General features: G+C 49.0%; 1 protein-coding gene across 4 annotated transcripts in view; it reads left to right on the forward strand.

The window, feature by feature from the left end:
• PTPRU (protein tyrosine phosphatase receptor type U) overlaps nucleotides 1-25,244 on the forward strand; it is a gene marked incomplete at both ends in the record, with an annotated part of 77,113 nt that overhangs the window by 26,598 nt on the left and 25,271 nt on the right. For 3 of the 4 annotated variants that reach the window (XM_084243153.1, XM_084243154.1, XM_084243155.1), the window contains 8 exons: nucleotides 2,786-3,094; nucleotides 10,286-10,395; nucleotides 10,719-10,920; nucleotides 11,446-11,548; nucleotides 13,658-13,931; nucleotides 14,490-14,526; nucleotides 15,301-15,439; nucleotides 22,087-22,244. In XM_084243153.1, coding sequence (XP_084099279.1) covers nucleotides 2,786-3,094; nucleotides 10,286-10,395; nucleotides 10,719-10,920; nucleotides 11,446-11,548; nucleotides 13,658-13,931; nucleotides 14,490-14,526; nucleotides 15,301-15,439; nucleotides 22,087-22,244 — 1,332 coding nt within the window. Of the gene's footprint in view, nucleotides 1-2,785; nucleotides 3,095-10,285; nucleotides 10,396-10,718; nucleotides 10,921-11,445; nucleotides 11,549-13,657; nucleotides 13,932-14,489; nucleotides 14,527-15,300; nucleotides 15,440-19,479; nucleotides 19,510-22,086; nucleotides 22,245-25,244 lie in introns of all 4 variants that reach the window. The other variant, XM_084243152.1, reaches the window with a different exon arrangement.

Genomic DNA, 25,244 nt, shown 5'->3' on the forward strand with positions numbered 1-25,244 from the left:
TAAAATCAATGCATTTTGACCTCCTTTACAGATGTTAACTATCAGTCTCTGTATTTTTTTTTTTTTTATTTATGCATGCAAGAGCTGGTGTGTAGGCCAGAGGTGTGTTGGGTGAGAGGATTCACCAGAGGCAGAGTAGGGAGCAGAGCAGGCAAATCTACTGAAAAATACTGCTGAGAGGAGCAGTGGGAGAGGCGGGAGAGGTCTGTTGTGCCATGTGGGTAACCCCCTGGCCAGGGATCGAACTCATGCTACAGTGGCTGGTGATAGCTATAACGCTGAGACTTAACCTCTTGTGCCACCGGGGAGGTCCAGTCTCTATGTTTTAAGGTGCATTTTGACCTTCGATCTCTGAATTGTCTGCAGTCCTGTGGAATTTACAGGGATGGGGCATTGTGGCCCCCAAGTTTGTTTGCCAGTCTGTATGTTGGAGTATGTCTGGGTGCCAGATGGTTTTTGGAAACAGAAAGACTCATGAATTCACACCCTTCAATCAACAAATCAGTCTGTAGTCAACAAACTATTTGGCTCCCAGATCTGCCCTGATCAGGATGGGGGAGAACAGTGAAGGGTGCTTTCTTTTCAAAGACCCCTCAGTCTAGCAAGGCAGATGGGCCTAGCACAGCTATTGGAGAATGGGATACCCAAGCATGAGGTTGAAGTTTCATCCTCTAAGTTAGAAGTCGCTATTTTATACCCTGCAAGGTGGTTTTAAAATTCCTGAGTAGGTTGCCAGTATTTATAAATCTGGAGATTTCACTTAAAAAATCTGAATTTCTGGCTTCTCTTAAAAAATGGCAGGATTTGGCAACCCTGAGCCAGTAGTCCTGCATGGCAACCTTGCCTGGAGCTGAGTAGCAGCTGCCCCTTTTGGATGGGAACTTACTGTCCTGTGTGCCAGATCCCCCCACCCAGCCTGTGTCTCTAGTTAGCACTTCACTTTTCATGGTCTTCTTTAAATGCATTAGGAGCATCTCTGTGGGTCAGGAATGGGAGAGAAAACCTAAGTATGGCAAGTGGGCTTGCAACCAGCAGCCAGCCTGTAGGTTGCAGTGAGCAGGAGAAGCCAGTCCTTTAGTGTCCTTGTTGGATGAGGATTGGGTCTGCCTTGGGGGAGGTGGGAGACAGACTGTAAGATGTCAATATGCCCTGCTCGTAGCAGCTGATAAAGTTCTTTGGTGGCCCTATCTGTGATGTATGACTGGAGACATACTTGCCTCTGACCCAAGCAAAGAAAGGAAATGCCACTTGTCCCTACCCCCACTCCCACTCCTACCCATGCTGCCCTTGGGGCTGACATGCAAAGTGGTGCAACCCAGGCATTCCAGAGTTGAGAGCAACCCAATGATTCCCTTTGCATCTACTTGTAAAGTGCATCCTGAGCAAATTAATCGGAATAAACAGTATGAGGTTTGCACTGAATCATAAATGGCCAAGCAGCACTGCTTTCTCTTCTGTCCATTAAGGCGTATCCTGAGATTCTCTAACTGCACATGCTTTGCAGGTGCTCACAGGACTGGAGGGCAATGAGTGTGCATTTCAGAGCCAAGAAAGAAAAGCATCATTAGTAGTCGTGACTTCTTCATTTACAGATGAGGGGATTGGGGCCGAGATTTGCTTAAGATCAAACAGCTGGGCCTTCCTGGTGGTCTGGGGGTTAAGTGTAAGCGCCATCATGCTATCACCACTGCAGTCTGAGTTCAATCCCTGGCCAGGGAGCTAACCTACATGGCACAGCAGACCTCTGACTCACTTGCTGCTCCCCTCAGTAGATCTGTATTTCAGTAGATCTGTCTGTTCTGCTCCCCACTCTGTCTCTGGCGAATCCTCTCATCCCTCTTCATCTCTGGCCTGTACCCCAGTTCTTGTATGCATAAATTTAAAAAAAAAAAAATAAAGAATGGATTCTGGGACATTCTGGGACTTGTCCAGGTTTGGATTCCAGATTCACCACTTACACTGTGTGACTGTGGTCAAGTTACTTAATCTCTCTAAATCTCCATTTCTACATATGTATGACAGGGCTAATAATAACACCTACCTCATTGGATTACAGAGAAGATGAAATGAGATAAAGCATTTTAAAGCCTCTGGCACTCACAAAGCTCCTAATACCCATAAACTGCCACTATTATTATTATTATCTTTATAAGAAATTTTCTCCCTTTTGCTATGGCAGCCAGGGAACTCACCACCCAATTTGAACCTTATTTTTAGCACCTAATGGCATGCATTTCTGTTTCCCTAACACTCTCCTGGCATTATTTAAGTATTTGGTTTTCATTTTCCTCATCATGTGTTATTGTATCATATGTATTATTATAAGCTGTTTCAAAACAAAGTTGGAATTAAGAAAATAGAGCAATAGGTTGATTCAGACTGGCCACACTGGCCAGATGTCTTCTAGGATGATCTTGAATTATGTTATTTAAAAAAATGATAGCTAATAATATATTTTGTCCTAGATACTGTCACATGTACATTATACACATCACCTTAAAGTTTACAGTTATCTGATAAGGTGAGGCCTATTATCCCATTTTTGTAGTTGAGGAAAGTAAGGCTTGGAGAAGTGAAGCAACTCAGCAAGTGGTTCACCAGCTGCCAGGGCAGAGCTGGGATTCAGACATAGCCCTGCCTAACTCCAGAACACACCCTTTCCCTCTGTTTAATGTTCTGTTGAGATCTAGAGAGGAGAATGGGAATGATTTCAGTCTGCTGACTGATGTTCCTCTTCTTCTTTTCCCATTTCTCTGTCACCTTCTTTTCGCTTCTGGGGACCCAGAGCCCATGAGGGCCCCCAAAGGCTTGGCTTTTGCAGAGATCCAGGCCCGCCAGCTGACCTTGCAGTGGGAACCCCTGGGCTACAACGTCACACGCTGCCACACCTACACCGTGTCCCTGTGTTATCACTACACACTGGGCAGCAGCCACAACCAGACCATCCGGGAGTGTTTGCAGATGGAACGGGGTGTCAGCCGCCACACCATCAGGAATCTGCTGCCTTACAGGAACGTTCACGTCCGACTCATCCTCACTAACCCTGAGGGGCGCAAGGAGGGCAAGGAGGTCACCTTCCAGACGGATGAGGATGGTAAGCATCTCTACCTTCGTTTCCAGGGCCCAGAGTGCCTCTTGTAAACACCCCATGTCTGAGACCAATAATTATATGATTTTTTTTTAACATTTATTTATGCATAGAAGAACTGGGGTATAGGCCAGAGGCATGGGGGGGTGAGAGGATTCACCAGAGAGAGAGTAGGGAACAGAACAGGCAGATTGACTGAAATACACTGCTGAGGGGAGCAGTGAGCCAGTCAGGAGAGGTCTGCTGCACCATGTGGGTAACTCCCTGGCCTGAGATTGAACTCATGCTGCAGTGGCTGCGTATAGCTTCATAGGTTGCGTCTTAACCCCTTGCGCCACCAGGGAGGCCCTATATGACTTTTTTTTTTAAATTTAGGATTAAGCCAACGATCTAACAACAAAGCACTATAACTAATATTTATTCTCTGGAAGACATTGGGTTAGATTGGAATGATTTCTTCCTCAAATGTTTGGAAGAATTCAGCAGTGAAGGACTTTGAACCTGGTGTTTTCTTTGTGGCAGGGTTTTTTAATAATGGCTGTAATTTTTAATATAGATCTTGGAATATTCAGATTTTCTATTGTAACAGTTTTGGTGTACTGTGTTTTTAAGGAATTTGTTTATTTCATCTAAATTTTCAAATTTCTTGACATAAAGTTGGTTATAGTATTCTCTTATTTATTTAATGCTCATGGCATTTATAGTGATATCTCTTTTTAAATTTCTGTTATTGGCAGTTTGTGTCTTCTCATTTTTTCCTGTTCATTCTTTTTTTTTTTTTTTTTTAAAGATTTATTTATTTATTTATACAAGCACTGGGTACAGTCAGAAGCGCGGGAGGGTGAGAGAATTCACCAGAGCCAGAGCGGGGAGCAGAGCAGGCAGAAGACCGAAGTACACTGCTGAGGGGAGCAGCGGGCAGCAGGAGAGGTCTGCAAGCCACGTGGGACCCTCCTCTGGTGGCCGGGGAGCAGCCGGGGATCGAACCGGCGCTGCAGAGGCTGTGGGCAGCTTCGCAACCCAGCGCTCAACCGCTATGCCACTGGGGAGGCCCTTTCCTGTTCATTCTTACTAGGGGTATATAAATTCATTAATCTTTTCAAAGAGCCAACTTTTAACTTAGTTGATTTTTAATTGTATATTTCCTATTCTTTATTTTCTTTTTTATATTTTCTTTGGATTTGATTTTTTTTTAGCTTTTTGAGAGGAAGTGTATTAGATAATTGATTTAGAGGCTTTCTTCACTTATAACACATGCATTTGACACTATCAATTCCCTCTAAGCCCTGTTTTAGGTGTTTCCAATGAGTTTTGATGTATCCTATGTTCATTATATTCACTTCAAAGTATTTAAAAATTCCTGATACAATTTTTTCTTGACCTAAAAGTTGTTAAGAACTATATTACTGGGCCTCCCCGGTGGCGCAGTGGTTGAGCGCTGGGTTGCGAAGCTGCCCGCGGCCTCTGCGGCGCCGGTTCGATCCCCGGCTGCTGCCCGGCCACCAGAGGAGGGTCCCACATGGCGCGCAGACCTCTCCTGCCGCCCGCTGCTCTCCTCAGCAGTGTACTTCGGTCCTTCTGCCTGCTCTGCTCCCCGCTCTGGCTCTGGTGAATTCTCTCACCCTCCCGCGCTTCTGACTGTACCCAGTGCATGTATAAACAAAACAAACAAACAAATAAATAAATAAATAAAACATGCCTCTATTAAAAAAAAAAAAAAACTATATTACTAAATTTCTAAGCTATTGGCACTTTTCTAATTATGTTTTTGTTACTGATTTCTAACTTAACTCCACTGTGTTCACAGTGCCACACTGAAATTACCAGGCTCTAATTTAGGGCTTACGAAACTTGATCCTTACTTTATGAATGAGCATATGGTTAAATTTTGGTAAATATTTCATGTGTGCTTGAAATATTTGGTAAATATTTCATGCAATGCATTTTGTCATTGTTGAGTACAGTGTTCTACTTATGTCAAGCTAATACTTATTAAACATTTGCTACATGTCAAGCACTGTTCTGAATGCTTTTCACATATCAATGGTATAATCCCCATGACAACCGTTTAAGAGTACAGGAGAAAATTTCCCCTGCCCCTCTGAGGTCCTTTTCAGGCTGGTTGAGCAAATAAATTAACATCAGACATATTACTAGGAGAAAAAGAACAAATTTAATTGCATATACATGTTTGCTCAACCAGCCCAAGAAGGACCTCAGAGGGGCAGGGGAAAATTTCCCCCTGTGTCCCAAGAGTTCGGCGACTCAGATGGGACCTACTTCATTGACTGGACACTGCTCCTGGTTGCTGCAGAGAGAGATCCTGGAACCCCAGACAATAGCTGGTAAAAGGTAAAAATTTTTTACCTGTCAGTCTTCTGGATCTCTGTTTGCAGGGGTCCAATGGAGGTAAAAGTGATGAGATTCTTTCCCTCTCTCTTTTAAAATCAAGACTGCTAGGAGAAAAGTATTAGGGAAGCTTATTATTTTAAGTATAGAGACTTGTTTTGTTAATTCGAGATTGTGTGCTCTGGTTTGAATATTCTTGTTCGAATCTTTTCTCTTAGAGAACATCTGAGAGAAAAGTCCGTCTTTCCTATATTTTTATAAGGAGGGAAAACCTTGAGGTGTACTAAAGTAAGGCTATTGCTAGGGAAATCTTGGAAACCAAAGAACTGCAAATTTGATGGACTTGGGTCAAACATTTTAAAGCTTAGCACTTTAAAAAAGTTCTCCACGACTTCTTTAGTCACAGAATAGGCTAATTAGCATCCACCAACCATAAACAAAAATAAATGCAACTAGACAAGCACTCTGTAAAAAGAAAAAAAAAAAAACAACCTCAATCCTGTGGCAAGTCTCTCTTAGGTCCAAGTTTGATTCTAAGAGACCTAAGGCATAGTTGAAGTCATTAATGTTCATTAAGTCTTTCCTTTTTTTGCATTTTATATGACTTTGTGACTGGGTTTTTGTGACCTATATCTCTGTCCTTTGCTGACTGAAGGATGAATGTGCCCATGTGCATTATGTGGGCAGCTATAAGATGTTTTGAGAGAGGAATTTTTATGACCACATCAGGTTCTTTTCTGGAAGTGAACTTTCCTGGATCTTGTGATGTTTATTGGTCTGAGTCACTGTTGAATTGGAAAATTTCTAAATTGAAAAACTGTAGAGACTTCTTAGTCTGAATACTCATCTTGTTGGTAGCTATGAAAGACTGACTTGAAAAGAAAATGTAAAGGATTATCTTGGCTTGCCTCAGGGAATCTCTTAATAAGATCACACTTAAAATTACACCTTACAAAAGGACTGTCTCTCCCCAGCCTTCATAGCTCCTGTGAAATAATCTTTATGCCAAAGAGACATTTTTGGGATAGTAGATTCTTTCTCTCTACAACCCTATGTGGTAGGCACTATTACTATCTCCATTTTACAGATCAGGTCACATAGCTAGGTAGCAGATTTGGATTTCATATCTGGCCATGTGGCTTCAGAGTTGTCATTATTAACAGCTACACTCTAATGACAGCATGATTCCAAAGCCATCCTTTAGATTCCTGCCAGTCTCCAAGTACCCCAAGCTCCTTAATAGTTTATCTTGCCTCCCTAACATGTGCAGTTTTCTGCTCTGCACAACAGTGGCTCAGACACCAAACTCAGTTCCTTGATTTCCATAAAACCCCACTCACTCAAGGCAGCATGTACGCTATCTGCCCTGTGCCGATGTGCTGAGGATTTGCTGGGGATGGGAGTGACTATCGGAAGGGTTTACTCTGAAACATTGCAAATATAGAGGAAAAAACTCAGCATTTTTTTCTTCTACTCATTTTAGCCAGGTCCCTGTAAATTAGACATAGATAAGACAGATTAACAAGGATAAACAAGCAGAAGTTTATTAACATGTGCTTCACACATACACATGGGAGTACTCAGTGATGAGTAACTCAAAGGGGTGGTTAGAACTGGGGTTTAACCAAAGGACAATGCATTTATTGAGAAATAAGAAGGCGAAACAAAAAGCTTTGAGCTTCTAGGGGCAGCAAATTAAGGAAGGATAAATATATGGGGAAACTAATGGTAGATGAAAGCTAGTTAGTTAAGTTTGTTTTATAGATTCCTCTGGTTCTGGAGCTGCCTCAGTGATTAACTTCTGTCCTTACTGATAAAGAGTTGGTGTTAGGGAGAAAGGATGTCCTGAGCTAATTCCATGCAGGCTTTGTGGATTCCACCCCCACTCCAGACCAAAGCCATCAAGACATTGGGAAAGACAAATCCAGTCACCACCAAAGGGAAGGTGGCTGGGACCTGAGGGTGGAGTTAAGCAGCCAGGTTTGGTATAAAAATCTGACACGTGGGCCTTGGGGGGCTCGCTCTCTCCTCACCTCCTGGCTTCATGGCTCCTGGCTTGTGGCCAGCTCTCAGAGTGCCATTTGGGATTCCAGATCAGTGGATCGGGTAGGATGCATTTAAAACTTTGTCTCCCACTTTTCTCCCTGAGCTGTACATTTCCTCATTTGCCCTTCCCTTGTAAATAAACCTTTTATTAACCTTTCGTGTGTGCCTGCAGTAGAGTATTGATAATTCCTTTTAAGCGCAAGTGAGGACCCACAGTCAGGCAACCCGTTTTGTATCGGGGCTGCCCTATAACAGTGGGAGGCCTCCCTGGTGGCGCAGGCGGTTGAGTGCAGCACTATGAAGCTGTCCGCCACAGCCTCTACAGTGTGGGTTCAGTCCTGGCAGGCCAAGGAGATAACCACATGGCACGGCAGACCTCTCCTGTCTTGCCTGCTGCTCCCCTCAGCAGTGTGTTTCGTCAGTCTGCCTATTCTGTTCCCTGCTTTGTCTCTGATGAATCCTCTCACACTCCCGCACATCTGGCCTGTACCCTGGTTCTTGTATGCATGAATAAATAACTCTTTAAAAAAAAAATAAAATAGAGAGAGAGGAGGAACCTTTACAAATTTATGTCCTGCTTTTAGTCAAGGGCTTTTTGTACCTGCTTCTTAATTCAGCTCAAAATAACCCTTATGCCAAGGTGGCATATGCTACTCTTCACAAACAACCTCAAGCTGAATGTCATACCATTCCGTTTTTAAAGTCTGTTGACGCTGTTGACCCTGCCTTCTTGTGACCCCAAGATATGTTATGGCCTCTTCACCCACCCTGGCCAAGCCTCACTTTGGCTGCTTGGCCCTCTTTCTTCTTGCTTTTTTTCTCTCCTTACCCCTCCCTCCAATAACTGCTTCTTATTTAATATTTTTTACTTTTCATCTGTTGGGCTCAAAAGAAATCATCCCATACCCCTTTGGGCCTTTCTAGGTTGGCAAATAATCAATCTAACATCAGACAGATTGAGAAGAGTTAAAAAAAAGAGGTTCAATGAAAGAGACATGAAAGAGAACCAGGAAAACTGAATAACCCACCACATGTCTTCACATACCATCTTCAACAGCTAACTAAGACAAGGGAAGTTAGAAAGAGGAAGGTCAGCTACAGAGTTTACCAAGGAAGAGAGAGTAAATATGGGTATGCAGATTTTAATTCTGCTTTTTCATTGAAAAGTGATAAGGAGATTAGATCTTCCTGTACAGTGAAGGAGTTGCCCTTAGAGAAATTTACATATAAATGTCTTTTTCAAAAGCTTCCACTCAGCTTGCAGAGCCCCTCCCGTGAAATCAACCTTTTTGCCAAAGACATAATTTGGGATGGCAGATTTTTGCTTCCTGATACATCCATGTATTAGTATAATAATTACAGGAAGTGTGCTTATCTTAAATGGTCAATTCAGTGAATTCTCATAGACTGGACACATCAGGATGAACCACACCCAGACCAAGAAGGAGTGTCACCACAACCCCCTAAACCCCCCTTTATGTAGTTTCCCACTCACAACCTCCCAATGGTAGCCATTATCCTGATCTATAATGCCACAGATTAATTTCTGCTTGGTTTTGAACTTTTTATCAATGGACTCATGCAGTGTGTTTTTTAATAATTGGCTTCTTTCTCTCAATTCTGTGCTTGAAAGATTCAACCATGGTGCATGTGCACTTCTGGAAAATCTGTTCTCACTGCTGAATAGTCCATTATGTGAATATAGCGCATTTATTTATCCTATTGACTATTGTTGGGCATTTGGGGTATTTCCAGTTTTCAGATATTTTAAATTGTGCTGCAAATAAATTCCTTGTAGTTCTTTCTTTCTTTTTTTGTAGGCAGACACATTTATGATGGGTTTATGCTTAGGAGCAGATCAGCTAGGTTGTAGGATATGTGTTCAAAATAAGTAGATGATAATATCCGGACAGCTTTGCCTATGGTGTTATAAATTTACACTCCCCACTAGCAGTGTGTGACAATTTTGGGATTGCTCTGCATCCTCCCCAACACTTCAAATTGTCTTTTTCATTTTTGCCTTGTGGGGGGGTGGATAGTGGCGTTGCCTAGTTAACTGTTCATTTTAACACAGTATTTTCACTTCCTTTGATTATCCATTGCTTTCCCCTATTTTAGGATTTCAGCTTCCCCACAATGGTTGATCAAGGTGTTTAACCAAAGACCACTCTTCCTAGAAGAAATTCCTTGTGCCTGATGTTAAGATAATACATTAAAGCAAAAGCAAAATGAAGCAAAACTGTACCTGAAAGGGTTTCTGCTAAAATGTTAACAGTATTTACCTTTGGTGATGGAATTGTACGTGCCATTAATTTTCTCTCTGCTCAGTTTGATTTTCTGCACTGAGCATATTGTTTATGCAATTAGAAATTTTTAGAGAAGAAAACATCTCCACCCATAATCTTGACACCGTAATGCAATTGTTGTTTTCACTTCTCTGGCAAATGTCTATATTTTCTGAAAACCACTCAAGTAGAACAAAATAGGAGCATTCAAACATTCTATACTGAATGTGACCTGCTCAGTAGTGAAAATGCCAACTATACTTCTGGAGAACTCAGGAATACGTTGAACCAAATGAAATCGCTGACATTGGCCATGGGGTCTTATACTGTATGCCATCATTCACTTCTGGTGAAGGGGAGGGTTATCATCACCCCATTTCACAGATGGGGAAGCCGAGGCTCAGAGAGGTTGAGTATTCCAAGGTGTCAGCCAGGAAATGGCAAGACTGGCACTATAACCTAGGTTTCTGGCTCCAAAGCCCACTTTCCCCTGGCCCATGCTGCCTTTCCCTCTCAGTGCCTGGCGGGATTGCGGCCGAGTCCCTGACCTTCACACCACTGGAGGACATGATCTTCCTCAAGTGGGAGGAGCCCCAGGAACCCAATGGCCTCATCACTCAGTATGAGGTGGGTTTGGACCCTATTACAGCCGGGGCCCCTTGTGGAAGGTGGGCACGCAGCTTGGAGAGGGAGGTTCATGGGGGAGGGGACAGAGGAGATCATCAGGGTTCCTTCAACTATGGCCAGGGTCTGGCCTGCGGATTTGGGAACTGGAGCCCTGAAGGCAATAGAGAGGTGGAGGTGTCCAGAGGCCTGAGCTCATGTGAATCCACAGTCCCATTGAACTTCTCCCCTTTGCCCAGCTGAACCCTGACTGGGGGAGGCTATTGGGCCAGTGATGCCCTTCCTCCTCCCACTGCCCACCTCCTGCCTGCCCATCCTGCCCCCAGATCAGCTACCAGAGCATCGAGTCATCAGACCCAGCCGTGAACGTGCCTGGCCCACGACGGACCATCTCCAAGCTCCGCAACGAGACCTACCATGTCTTCTCCAACCTGCACCCAGGCACCACCTACCTGTTTTCTGTGCGCGCACGCACAGGCAAAGGCTTTGGCCAGGCGGCCCTCACTGAGATCACCACCAACATCTCAGGTGGGTCCCACCTGCCTCCAGTCTGGCCTCTGTGGAGGTGGCCCAGAATCCCAGGGTTCTGCGGGCAGAAGGGGAAGAGGGCTCATCCTGGGGGTGGTTATAGAGGGCCCTTGGCTGAGATGCGTGTACTATTTATTTACTTATTTAGATTAAAAAGTATCTTTCTGCTCTTCTTTTTTTAATGGTGATTTACTTTAATGAACGTTTTGGTGTTTTGTATTTGAAGACAACTGCATGTGTTTGGGTTTTGTTCGACATTGTATTTCCATAGCTGTATTTTTCTACTCGACTTTCTGCTTCTTTAGGGATTGAGGTCAGGGGCCAGGGAGGCGCAAGTCGGAGGGATGAAGACGCTTGATCAGTGGCATCACATCAGTGGCTGAAGTCAGGGGTCGGGTCAGAGGGGACAAAGTTGCTAAGGCTGAAGGGAATGAGCTTTGAGGACAGGGGCCAGAGGAGACCCGAGGCCTGGCCTTCCTGGCCCGGTGTCCCGTTCCTGTGCTTACATCCCTGTCCCTTTCCCAGCTCCCAGCTTTGATTATGCCGACATGCCGTCACCCCTGAGTGAGTCTGAGAACACCATCACCGTGCTGCTGAGGCCGGCCCAGGGCCGAGGCGCGCCCATCAGGTGGGAAAGCCTAGATGGAGGAGGGAGGTCAGGGTCTAGGGAAGACACCCCTCCTCTCACCCAGAGCCCCTCACCCAGGCCACCTGCCCTAGTACTCTCTCAGTCTCCCACAGATCTCGGAGGGTCTGGAGGACTGTCTACTTCTGGGCAGGTGGAAAGCTGTGGTCACTTCCTCTGAGGATGTTTGGTGTCTGGCAGTGATTGTCATCAGACCCCTGGCCAGTGTCTAGCCTGGAGAGGGTCTGTCCAGGCCTCTTTGGGGGGGGGGCGTTTCTTCAAAAACCTTGGAGAAGTGAAACTCTGACAGTCTATTTCTACTCAGCTTTTTCCCTGGAGAGTCCTGCTCAGGGAGCCATGGAAGGCTTTCTAGAAGGCCAGGTGATCAGTCAGATAAAGCGATCCCTTTGGGTGGCCAAGAGCTTGTTCTCCATTTTCTTCTTCCCAGAGGAAGCTGGGGTCCCTGCTGGCATGGCACTGCCTCTGCTGGGGAGAGGGTGCTGGGACAAATTGGTGTGTGTGTATGTGTGTGTGTTGATAAAGATGTGATGTGTGGTGTGGAGGTGTGTGTGTGTGATTCTGAGGGTGTGAGTTGAGAGTGCAGTGAGTGCACATTCTTACTGTCAGCCAGATGCCCTGCTGGGGGGGGCAGGGGTGCTGCCTGCAGGAGCCACTCTGTAGAGTCATGGCAGCCTTTGCTGTAGGTACTGACACCCTTATTTTGCACATCAGAAAACATGCTCCCTAAGCCTAAATAACTGGTCCTTGAGTCCACACAGCTGCTGAGTGATAAAGCTGGGATTTGGAACCCAGGTCTGTCTGCAAAGTCTACCTTATTGTGAAGCCCCTGCCCGTCTGGCCTGCTCACTCCTTCCACAAAGGTGCATGTTTTAAGAGAGGCTGACAGCCTGTGTTTCAGCAGGGGAAGGTCCTAGCAAGCCAAGGTGCTCTTGACACCCCTCACTTCCACACTGCCTCCTCTAGCCCACTCTTTTCTCCTGCTTTGTCTCCCAATATTTACCACTGCAAAGCCTGTCCAGGAGAGACTCGAGGTAAAGCCTGGGTGCCCGAGGGGCATTTTTTATTTTACAGGAGTCTCAGGGGCCGTGTGCAGTTGACTCTGAGGACCTAGGAAACCCAATTGTGTCTTCTCCTTTCCTTGTCTTCTTGAGGGGGCATGTGAGGGCCCCAATCAGTGTCCCAGGGGTGATGATGATGCAGGCGGGGCAGGGGGCAGGGGGTGGAACATGGCGAGAGGGGAGAGGCATGAAGGCTGTGCGACCTTTGGCCTGTTCCTTCACTTCTCGGATCTCCCTTCCTTATCTGCATATCCGGGATCCTCCCAGCTCCAGACCCACTTTTTTCATGACTAATGTTGATTATTATCATTCCAGAGCTGGGGGAGACCTGATCTCAACCTGGGGAAATGGTGCCGTAGAGGGCCTAGGTGGTGTTTGGGGATCAATGAAACCCACGTGGCCAAATCCCAGGGTGCTGGGTGACTCCCCCACAGTGTAGAAGCTCAGAAGAAACAGCGGGACAGCAAGGCACAGGTGTTTTTCTACTTCCTTTAGCCTGGGCTATCAGACTGGGGTGTCTCTGTTTGCTGGCCGTCTCCCCGACGAAAGGTCAGTTCAGGACATCTCCAAGTGCCCGCAACAGGGTGCACGTCTGAGCTCAGTAAGCAATTTCTGAATGAATGAATCTTGTCTAACTCTGGTAGATGGAGCTGTAGGTAACCAGGGGGTACAGGCCAGAAGCTTGGGGTCCCCAGGTCCTGGGCCAGTCAAGGAGGACACACTGAGGAGTCTGGATGGGAACTGAGGACTATTGAGCAGGACCCAGTTTCTTGTGGCCTCACTGACAGTTAATCACAGTGGATGGATTCTGACAGCTTGTTACACTTGCCTTCCTGTTGTCACTGCATGCAGCAGCTGGCCCTGTGGTCACCCCCATCTCACAGAGACCCAGGGAGGGAGGTCCAGGGATTTGCCCAGCTAGAAAGAAGAGCAGTGATCATCCCCCAGAGGGCCTTGACCCAAAGCCCATGCTCGTGGTCATCAGATGGTCTCCCCTAAGTCCCACGATCACTTCCCTGCCCTCCCTGTCCAGTGTGTACCAGGTGGTTGTGGAGGAGGAGCGACCACGGAGGCTACGGCGGGAGCCAGGAGGCCAGGACTGCTTCCCAGTGCCACTGACCTTCGATGCGGCCCTGGCCCGTGGCCTGGTGCACTACTTCGGGGCTGAACTGGCGGCCAGCAGTCTGCCTGAGGCCATGCCCTTCACCGTGGGTGACAACCAGACTTACCGAGGCTTCTGGAACCCACCGCTTGAGCCCAGGAAGGCCTACCTCATCTACTTCCAGGCAACCAGCCACCTCAAGGGGGTGAGAGATGCCAGGGTTGTGGTGGGGGCAACTGGGGACACCTTGGAGATGGATGCTCTGGGCCACGCCTCCTCTTCTGATCTCACCCCTTTTGATTCCTGCTCTCTCGTAAGACCCTCTTCACCCCCCGCAACCCCAAGTCCTCCTGACCCTTGTTGTCTTCCTGAGGTCCTGGTCCTTCCTATCTCAGGAGCCCAGAGGGGTTCCATCTCAGGCCACTGCATTCACTGGACCTGGGACCCGCCTCCTCCCTGAAGCCCACCCTCGCCAAGCTCTTCTCTCTGATCTAGACTTAGGTCCAGCCCCATTTCTGGAGCCTCTCCTTTTCCCTGTTCTGCTGGCCTCTTTCCCTTTTCCTAAGGCCTCACCCTGTTTGCAGACTCCCACACCTTTCTCGATCTCTCCCTCCCTCATTCCCCCAGGCCCTCCTGGCAGATAGGTGTGTTAAGTTACACTCTGCGCTAGACAAGCTCTGACCCGGCCCAAGACACCCCAGGTTTCCCCAGGAGGGTCAGGTTGTGGTTTCAGTGGTGCTAAGAGCCATATCTGTGCCTCCAGGAGACCCGGCTGAATTGCATCCGCATCGCCAGGAAAGGTGAGTTCCCCTGGGTTCCCTCAGTCCTTTGCTGGCGGGTTTCTCTCCCTCCTGGGCTCTGGGGAGGCAGACTCTGAGGGCCAGGCTTGTGAGAGCAGAGAACATTGGTCCGGCACACTTAGGGTGAGGAAGCTTTTCCCTTCTGGGCCCCTGTGTGCCCCACCTGGAGGATTCCTTCTCCCAGACTGGGTAGTAGGGGCAGGGCTTAACCCGTACCCACTCCAGCCCCATAGTCACAGAAGGGGGTGGAAGAGGTCTGTGGAGGGAGAGCCATATGGCTGGGTCATAAGGGGGATCCTGGGCACGGGCTGGGTCTGGGCATTGGGCTGTGATCAAGGCAGGTGGGGGCAGTGTGGATCCTGAGGTGCAGGCATTGTCCTGTTCCGAGGCAGAAAGGATGGTTGGTTCTGCATCCTGAGATGCCCAGCCATGGCCCAGGTACATAATTCTCCCCATCACCTCCCAGGGGGGGCAAAGGGAGGGTCTGATGGTCCCAGGTGTCCTCCATCCCCATTCACTGAAGAATGGAGGGTGGGATTTGAGAATGTGGAGGGGAGAGGGAAGCCAGTCTTGTTAGGGGAAGTTGAAGGGGGGCTGCAGAAGGTGTGAGGCAGGTGTGGAGTCGGGTCTGACGGCACGTGGCAGGCTGGGGCTGTTGTCTTTGTGCACGTGTGTGTGTGCAGTCTGGCTTGCTTGGTGGCTCAGACCCCTGCAGACATGGGGCAGGTGGTCCCTCCCTCCCCTCTGATTCTTGTCCTGCTTTGTTCTCCTCAGCTGCCTGCAAGGAAAGCAAGCGGCCCCTGGAAGTGTCCCAGAGATCAGAGGAGATGGGGCTTATCCTGGGCATCTGTGCGGGGGGACTTGCCGTCCTCATCCTCCTCCTGGGGGCCATTATAATCATCATCCGCAAGGGGTGAGTGAGGTTGGTGCTCTGGCTCACCCAGGCTTCTGCTGCTCGGAGGCCTGGTGGGCACAGAGGGGTAGGGCTGGGGGCTGGTTGTAGTGGCTGGCAGATGTGTGCAGGCCTGCCAGCCTGGACATCAGGCCTGTGCATGGACCATGCTGGCAGTGGGGAGCCAGACTCTGCAAAAGGAGCTGGGCTGGAGCCCAGGTCTGGCTGGCGCTGGGTGCCGCTATCCAAGGAAGGGTGCTCAGTAGCTGCTGCCAAGGAGCTGTGCTGGACATAGGCACCTGCCTTCCTGTGCCTGCTTGCTTGTCCCAAAGGGGAGTGAGTAGAGGTGACCTGACTTTGAATCCCCAGCTGTCTGCTGACTTGTGTGCCCTGACCGCGGGATTGTGGTGTTTCCCTTGAGTAGTGGGGGTGCTGCACCCTCCCTTTCACCCCAAGAACCCTGAGCCATGGTTCTTCCCAGGCCTCACCCTCCCTTGGGCTCTGAAGAATCTCAGAATTTAGAATTTAGGCCTCAAACACCACTTGCAACGTCCTAAAATCTGACCCCCCCCATTGCAGCCCTCTCCATCTGCCCTGCCCCCTAACCCCCCAAGTCAACTCCCAGACACCCTGCAGGGTTCTGAGCCCAGAAAATGAGAGCTGCCAGGCAGTTCAAGGACATCTTGTCTAGTGGGGTTCAAATCATTTTAAAAAGCCATAGAACCTGTCATCAAAATGCCGAATAAATCTCTTCTGTGTCCCAGTACACCAAGTAGCTGAAGGCTGAACCTCTGGTTGGAGCTGGGTGTGGGCTTTTAAGACCCCTTTGCTTGCCCCCCAAGCCCCCTGCCCATCTTCCCCACCACATTCCCTACCAGGCAGCCCCAGGTTACCCTAATTCGAGCACCTTAACTGAGGGTTGCAGATGCTGAGGCCCAGAGGGAGCATGGACCCAGCCAAGGTCACCTGGGGCAGAGGCCCACCCACTCGGGCTCTGTCTTCTGTAGCCCCTGTGGCTGGGCCACATGGGTGAGTTGGTGCTGGGTCTCATGGCTGCTGGGAGCAGAGAATTAGGATTCAGGAGAGCGAGGGAGAACTAGCCAGGCACTCGAAAGACAGAGACTTCCAGAGAGAGTCTGGGTTAGGGTCTGCCCACTGTGCGGGAGCAGATGGCTTTTAAGAGTGTTAGACTCTTGATTTTTCCTTCCCTTGTTCCGGCATAGCTTCATAAGACAAAATATCTTAAATGGTTATGTAGTGAGTATCACTCTGTGCAGGAGCTTCACACATCACCTGCTAGAACATTAGCGGTGGAGCCCCTGCCGTGTGCCCTCCCTGGGACACATCAGAGAACTTTTCCTTCTTGGCTCCCGACCCATGAAGCAGGTGTGAGTCCCTTTTCAAGGGCGAGGAAACTAGCTGAGCAACTTGCCCCGTCCCTCTGCTGACCCCGTCCCTCTGCTGATATGGGGTCTGAGCCCAGGGCTTCTGCAAAGCCTGAGCCCCTGGCCGGGTGTGAAGGGCCTCGCACCTCTGTGCATAGTTGTGCTGGATGTGCCTGGCCCTGTCCTCTTCCACAGGGCCCTGCCCCGCAGGGTGTCTGGGAGTTGACTGTGGGGGGGTGGGGGCACGGCAGCTGGAGAGGGCTGCAAGGTTGGGAGGGGTGTCAGATTTTGGGAAGTTGCAGGTAGTGTTTGAGGCCGTAGAAATCTAACCCTCAAGGAGAGAAGGTGGACCAAGTGGGTGATGTCAGCCACGGTGACAAGAGAACCCGGGGCCCAGGGGCGGATGGGGAAAGATGCTGCCAGGGTCTCCCTAGGAAACCCTACACTTTATGTAGCTGCTACCCCATAAAGCCTGCTAGGCCACCCCAGAAGCGTCTAAGATTCCCACTGCCCCTCCTTACCTCCTCTAAAATCATTCCGCCCCAATTGATAGACCTCACGACATCCCCGGGATCCTACCTTGCCTTCACTGTGCTCTTCAGGGCTCCCCTAAGTGTGTGCAGGGGTGTGAAGGGCCTCGCACCTCTGCACAGGCCCCTGCATTGAGGGGTGTCATGGGACAGAGCAGCTCTGGCAGGGATATGGGGGTGATCAGATCAACTTGAAGTATGAATGTAGTGGACAGTTAGGAGGTTGCTGAAGGAGGGCAGCTACATAATTGCCCCCAACCCATGAAGGAGGAAGCCCGGGGGGGTTAAAGGAGACAGGGAGGGGGGAGGGGAGGGGGACAGCTGAGTGCAGATGTCATGTTCTCTATCTTGCCTGCCCCTTTGGACAATCAGAGAGAGGCACCTGTTCCTGGGGAGCTCCAGGGCCTGAGAGAGGAGGGGACTGGTCCCTGGTCCCTGTCATCCTATCCTTCTCTTTCTTCTCCCTGAGCTCTTTCTCTTCCTTGCTTGATGCGTGTCTTCCTTGCTGGACTGAGCGCTCCCTGAGGGCAGAGGAAGTTGTTTCCTGGCCAGTGTAGCCCTAGGGTCTGACCCAGGAGTCTAGCCCTGGAAGGGAAGCCAGGGGAGGGAAACCCCACTCTGCCGTGGAGGGAGGCAGAGTATTCTTTCTGTTGCTGAAGTCGAGAGCCCCAGGGGTTATTATTAACCTCACCGTTCAGAGGAGGAAAAGGAAGCTCACAGAGGTGTGTGCTTTTATTGTTTTATCCTCGCTTATTGATGACTCAATTCAAAAAATATTTTTGGAGAGATTACAATGTACTGGGCACTCTCCTGGGCCCGGGGGTATGGCCGTGAGCAACAGAAGCAAGGGGGCTGCCCACTTATGCTTTTGTCTTGGAGCTTGGCATTAAACTAGAAAAAGCACAAATAGATGAGGTGATAACAAATAGTGTAAAGAATAAGGTGTTGGGTGGGGGGGACAGAAAGAGAGAAAAGGGGGATGTAATTTAGTGTGCATGTCGGGAGTGGTCGGGGAAGGCCCTTTGAAGTCATGGCATTTCAGCTGAGACCCAAAGAATGCCATTCTTTCAGCCTCCCCTCCCCCGGGCTGCTGATCAGGCGCAGTGCCAGGCCCTTCCCTCTCTTCCCCCACTCCCTGCTGAGCCTGCCTCGGGCTCCTGCCCTGGTTGGGCCCAGTCCTCCACTCGCCCCTCTTATTCCCTTCCCTCAATCTTTAGGATTTCCTTGTGGGAGGCCATTCCTTGGGGTCCCGCTGATGGGATGATGTGGGGGCAGGTGAATAGAGGTCCCTGGAATGAGCCTGGAAGGGCCCTTGGGAAAGAGTAGAGGTGGTGAGGGGCCAGGGTCCTGGGACAGGTGTCTGGAGGCCGAGGGCCTGCCCTGGGCACCCCCTGACCCCAGAGAGGCCATGGCATACGGCGACTCCGGCTCAGCTTCCTCACCTGCTCTGCCTTCTCTGTGGGGCCTTTGTCTAGTATTGGGACTCTTGACTGAGCCTTGCTCGGGGTGCCCACGATGGGGTGAGCTGGCTTCTGAGTCCTGCTGGAATCAACCCCACCCTGCCCCCACCCCTTGGTGCCTCCCAGACACAGGTGTGTGGAAAAGGCATCCCTGCAGGGGCAGAGGATGGAGTGTAGGGGACAGTCTGCAGGGGTGAGTGCAGTTACCTTTGAGGGTGTGAGTGTGTGTCCATGTGTGAGCGTACACTTCTGTATGTGTTTGTGAATAGATGTTTCTGTGTGTCTGTGTGTGTCCATGTGTGTTTGTCCTGTGTGAATGAGCGTCAGTATGTGTGTCAGTGGGTATGTGTAAACTCATGAGTGTGTCTGTGTGTGTGCAAGTGTGTGCACTTCTCTGAGTGTGTGTGTATAAGTCTGTGTGTGAAAGCTTTGCTTTTCCTACTTCCTCCCCACTCTGGCAGTAGACTTGGGGAAGGTTGCAGAAGGGGCCTCAGATCTGGCCTCAGTGACTGAGCCAGGCCTGCCCATGGAACAAGGAAGGCCCCTCTGACCTGGCCAGGCCCTGGTCAGCCCCCTCCCCAGCTCGGAGAGTACAGGCCCCTCCCTGCTGGCTGGGTGGTGCCCTTGGCCCAGCCTTGGAGAGGGACCCAGGTCCCAACTGTGCTGTTCTCTTTGCATGCTGCCAGGAGAGACCACTATGCCTACTCCTACTACCCGTAAGTAGCCCTGCTGGCCTTGAGTACCAGCCCCTGCTGGGCCCCTCCTCCACCCCGTTGGCCAGGCTTGGACGCCCACACCCCTGCCTGGCCATTCATGGCTGCCTCCTGTCTGAGCTCCCCTCCCCAGCTCTGTCTCTCTCCATGTCATGGAGTCCCCAGTGCTGGCTGGTCCTCAGGGTCTTGGGTTCAGACCTGGCTCTGTTGAGTCATCAAGTCACCTGCCGCCCCCAAGCCTGGGGAGCTCTGGGTCCCCAGGCAACTCCTCTTGTTCATGAGCCCTTGCTGCTCCCCAGCTTCCTGCCTCCAGACATGGTCCATGTCGAGGGAGGTCATCACGTGGCCCCACTCTGGGGTCCCCAGCCTGTGCTGTGTGCATGTGGGGTGGCCGTCCCTGCACAGCAGGTGGCCCCAGCCCACCAGGAGCCCCATCTCAGTTGGTGGCCCATGCTGCTGACAACCACCCTTCCTGTGGCTTCCTCTGGGTTTAGTTCTGTGTCCAGAATCCTCCCAACAATCCCAGAAGCAGGCACTGGGGTCACTCCCATTTCACTGACGAGGAAACTGAGGCTCAGAGAGGTCCAGGCACTTGTCAGAGGCCACAGGAAGTGCCAGAGCTGGGGTGACAACCCAGCCCCCCCCCATCTGACTCTACAGCCTCTGGATGTTTCTGTCTTCTGTGACTCTGTAAACCTTCCAGAACATTCCCCATACCTGTGCTTGGTCTCCCTCTTTGCAGAGCAGGTTCAGGTGGCCCAGGCCAGCCCAGAGGATTGTGGTCTCTCACCTCTGCTCCCTGTACCCTCTATTTGCGTGGAGGTCACCCAAGGTCACTCTAGCTCTTCCAGCAGCCACCCCCTATCAACCCATGTGGAGCCTCAGCCTGGCTTCTGCAGGAATCCCTGACAGGGCAATTCTCCCCCATCTACTTGTGCAGTGGATTTTGGAACCTAAAGGCAGAACTTTTCCAAGTGTCTGGGTTCCATTCCCCTGAAATGGGCTGGAGGCCGCTGTGTTGGGGTCCCTCCGGGTCAGTCTCGTGTAGGGTCTGGCTGGATGGTGTTTGTGGCCTGGGTGGGAGCAGAGCCCTCGGTGCCACTGCAGACGCCTTCTGGGCTGTGGCCTCTCATGGCGATTACTTTATGGGCTCCACTGTGCAGCCAGCTTCGCCTGCTGTCCTCTGTCCATGGCCCTCTGTCTATCTGCCCTGTGGTTTGCTGGTGTCTGGCCTGTTGCTCCCTCTCTCTGTCCCCTTCCTCATCTCCTCCTCCTCTTCATCTTAATTCTCTCATTTCCTCTTTCCCTTTCTCACCTCCCTTCTCTTCCCTTCCCTCCCTCCTCCTCTATCTATTATGTTGATGGTCAAGGTCACAGCCACAGAGGCTTCTCAACTGCCTGTACAGGGACCTTTGGCTCTGCTCCTGGCCAAGTGCGGGTGAAGCCTGGAATCTGGAGGGTGGGGCTGGGGTTGGAGGCCGAGCTGCTGGAGCTGCTGAGCTGTCTCGCCCACACAGACAAGTGCGGTCCCCCCGCACAGGATGGACACTGTGGTCCGGGTAGGAGCGGTGTACAGAGGTCATGCTTTCCTTCCCCCGCCCCAGGCAGCTCTTGAACCAGGCCAGGATGGTTGGAGTTTGCCTGTTTGGGAAGATATGCTCATTGGCCTCTACATCTCCGTGCATGCTCAGTGTCCTAGAATCTTCATAACTTGGAAGTCCTTCCTCGGGTCTACCTCACGTCCTGCATGATGTAGGGTCCAGCAGGTGAATGAGTCTCTTATCTGGAGACTCTTGTCCACTTTTAGTGTGGATCTATAGTCATTCCCTTTTGCCTGTTGCTTGGCCCCTCAGTCTTGGAATTGTGCCTCCAGCCTCCCCACCCCCTATTTTCCGACAGCTCCCTTCTAGTTTCAGAGTCACAGTCTGTCTTTCCCACCTAGAAAGCTGGGCTGGAGCCCTGGGCCACATGGGGCCTTTGCTCAGGGGCTGGGTGGGCAGGAATATGGATCCTGTGTGGCTCTCTACACATCTAGAGGCCTGTGGTGCATGGAGCTTCTGAGGGTAGGAAGAAGCTATGGTGGGAGTTCATTTTGGGCCCAGGGGAAGACCCCTGAACTCACTCCTTGCCACACCCTCTGCCATGGTGGGGCATTGCAGGATCCTGGGCACATCTCTGGTGGGGACAGAGAGGATAGATATGGGATGCATTGGGCTGGAGCTGGGGCAGCCATCTTCCCAGTTTGGGGTAGGGTGACTGTTGAGACACCAAAATAGTGTAGTGACTCATTTCCGGGACTTGTGGGAGTTTTGGAGCCACGTCTCATCCCCAGGCTGCTACTCTATCCCTTGCTTTCTGTAAAGGTCCCCAGCGTGGGGACCCTGGCAGCCTCTTTTGGGGGAGGCAGCAGTTCTCTGGGTCTGGTGACTGAAGGATGGAGGCAGAGGCCCCCTTAGCATCCAGAGACGCTTCCAGAGTTGCTTCTAGTCTTAAGGCCCCCTGACTGCTGGGCCTTCCTACCCAATTGTGGGCACTCTTCTGCCTGCTGAGGCCTGTATCTCCTATTAACTGCCTCTGCAGGAAGCCAGTGAACATGACCAAGGCCACCGTCAACTACCGCCAGGAGAAGACCCACATGATGAGCGCAGTTGACCGGAGCTTCACAGACCAGAGCACCCTGCAGGAGGACGAGCGGCTGGGCCTCTCCTTCATGGACGCCCACGGCTACAGTCCCCGGGGTGAGTGCCTGATCCTCTTGCCCCTTCTTCATGGCCCTGGGGCCTCCTCATCTGACCCAGAAGGATGGCGCCCCTCTGGGAGCCCCCACATTAGGTGAGTTCTGTATACCCTGACGTTGAAGCATCCATTGTGCCCTTGTTGGGTACGAGTGCTGGCACTGGAAATGCAGACAAGGCACAGGTGGTACCTTTGTAGAAGGAGCTTAGGAAAAACGGCAGACTTGGATGTAGACTGATAAGGGGAACGTGAGGTTAATTGTGTTAAATATGTAAATTGTGGGACGTGCTCCAGGGACTTGGAAGAGAGTGATACTTCATGATCAGAGGGGATCAGGGCAACTTTTTGAGCAACTGCCATGTGAGAGGCAGACCAGTGGCCAAGAGGGGAGACTCTGGATTCAGACAGACCTGGCTTAGTTGTGTGAACTGGGCAAATCACTTAGCCTCTCTGGATGTCTGCTTCCTCATGACCGAAATGGGGATAAAGACCACGTCTGCCGGTCGGGCTGCTGAAGATCGTCAGTTTGTGGAGCACTGGCATGCGGGGATTGTTGGGTGGATCCCAGCAATGTGTGCTGGGAGCTGGTTGTCAATTGCTTCCTCACACACCTTTTCATTCTATCTAGTGTTGATTCATACAAGAGAAAATATGGAATGTTTATGAAAATCATAAAGTGATAATAACCCAACAAACTCCAGTGAAGCTCCCTAGTCAAATTAGAACATCATCTGGGCGCTTCTCTCTGACTACATTCCCCACCTTCCTCTTAGACAGAAATATTCCCCTGCAATGTGTATTTATAATTTTCTTGCCTTTTTTTGAGTAATTTTACCATGTGTGCGTGTATCCCCAAACAGTGCTTTGTATGGTATTGCTCATTTTTCAGCTTCATAAAGTTGAAATCACTCTCTGTTTCAACTCAACATCATCTTTCTGATATTTACCCAGGTGGATGTTTCACAGTAATTCTTTTTTTCCCCTCCGATGTATCATTTTCCATTGTGTGACTAGATCATAATTTATTTCTCTATTCAGCCATCCATGGACATTTGATTTGTTTGTAGTTTTCTTGTTCCTACAAATGAGGCTGCCATGGACATTCTGATGCCTCTCCAGATGCACCTGCACAGGGGGTTCTGAAAGTAGAACTGCTGAGTTATCGAGTGGGCGCCTGTTACACTTTACAAGACAGTGTCAAATTGTTTTCCAAAGTGGCTTTGCCCATGTTCACTCCTAGAAACAGTGTTTAAGAGTTTTCGTTGCTTTACATCAAGATAAAAATTTTCCAGGCTCCTTCACTTTTGCCAACTAGTTTGTATAAAATGGCAATTCTCTATAGTCTTCATTTGCATTTCTCTGATTACTAATGAGGTTGAACATATTTTCAAATCATTATTGGCCATTCAGGTTTCTTCTTCCATAAAATGCCTGTTCATGCCTTTTACCTAATTTTCTGTTGGGTTTTCTGTTGCTTTCTTAGTGTTTTTTAGGAGTTCTTTATATATTTAGGGTGATACTCATTTGTTCCTTATGAATTGCAAATATCTTCTCCCAATTTGTGGCTCATCTTTGCAGGTTATTTTTAGAGTGTTTGGATGAACAGGTTTTTATTTCAGTTCAGTCAAGTTCATCCATCTTTTCTTTTTGATTTCTGCTTTTCGTGTTTTCTTGAAGAATTCTTTCTTATGCAAGGTTGTAAAGTATTAAATTTTTTCCCTGAAGCATTTAATATTTTGTATTTCACATTTAAATCTTCATGCTATTCTGTAATTGATTTTTGTGTTTGGTATGAACTAAGGCTTTAAAAACTTTTCTCTATTGGGAGGCCAACTCTTTGAGGATTCGTTATTAGAGTTCATACTTTACCCCTGTATGGTGCCTCCTTTAATCATCTATCACATTTCCATATATATGTGGATTGTTTTTTGGCTCCCTAATCTCTTTCAATGGCCAATTCAGTGATTCTTGCCAATACCACATTGCCTGATTACTGTAGTTAAATAAGTCTTGATATCTGAAACATTAAACCCTTTCGACTTCATTCTACTTTAAAGATGTCTTGGCTGTATTTGTCCTCATTTGATTATAAATTTTAAAATCATTTTTTCAAGTTCCTTGAAAAACCTTGTTAGATATATGTGTATTGAATCTAGAGATCAATTTAGGGAAAATGACTTCTTACGAAATTGTCTTTTTTGTGAATATGACGTATATGTCACCCTGTTTATTTAGGTCTTGAATGTCTTTCAGTAATTTTCTCCATAAAATCTTGCACTTAAAATCAAACACATCTTTTGTTAGCTATACCACCAGGTATTGTCTGTAACAAATGTATTTTTTATTTCCATTGCAAACTGTATTTTTTTTTTTGGTGGTAAAATACACATAACACAGAATTGACCATCTTAACCATTTTTTAGTGTACAGTAGAATTAACTACATCCGTACTATTGTATAGCCATCATTACCATATGCCCCTATAGCTCTTTTCATCTTTTATTTATTTATTTATTTATTTATTTTTTAAAGATGTATTTATTTATGCATACAAGAACTGGGGTACAAGCCAGAGGTGGGGGGAGGTGAGAGGATTCACCAGAGACAGAGTGGGGAACACAACAGGCAGATCTACTGAAATACACTGCTGAGGGAAACAGCGGGCAAGTCAGGAGAGGTCTGCTGCACCGTGTGGGTATATCCCAGGCCAGGGTTTGAACTCGTGCTGCAGTGGCTGTGGATAGCTTCATAGGTTGCGTCTTAACCCCTTGTGCCACCAGGGAGGCCCTCTTTTCATCTTTTAAACTGAAAATTTATCCCCATTAAACAATATCTCCCTAATCCCCCCACTCCCTGCCCCGGCACCCCATCTACTTTCTGTTTCTATGCTTTTGACTAACAATCTCACATAAATGGAATCATACTATATTTGTCTTTTAGTGACTGGCTTGTTTCACTTAGCATCATGTCAAGGTTCATGCATATTGTAGCATCTTTCAGTC

This window comes from Talpa europaea, assembly GCF_964194135.1.
Source record: "Talpa europaea genome assembly, chromosome: 9".
Lineage (NCBI taxonomy): Eukaryota > Metazoa > Chordata > Mammalia > Eulipotyphla > Talpidae > Talpa > Talpa europaea.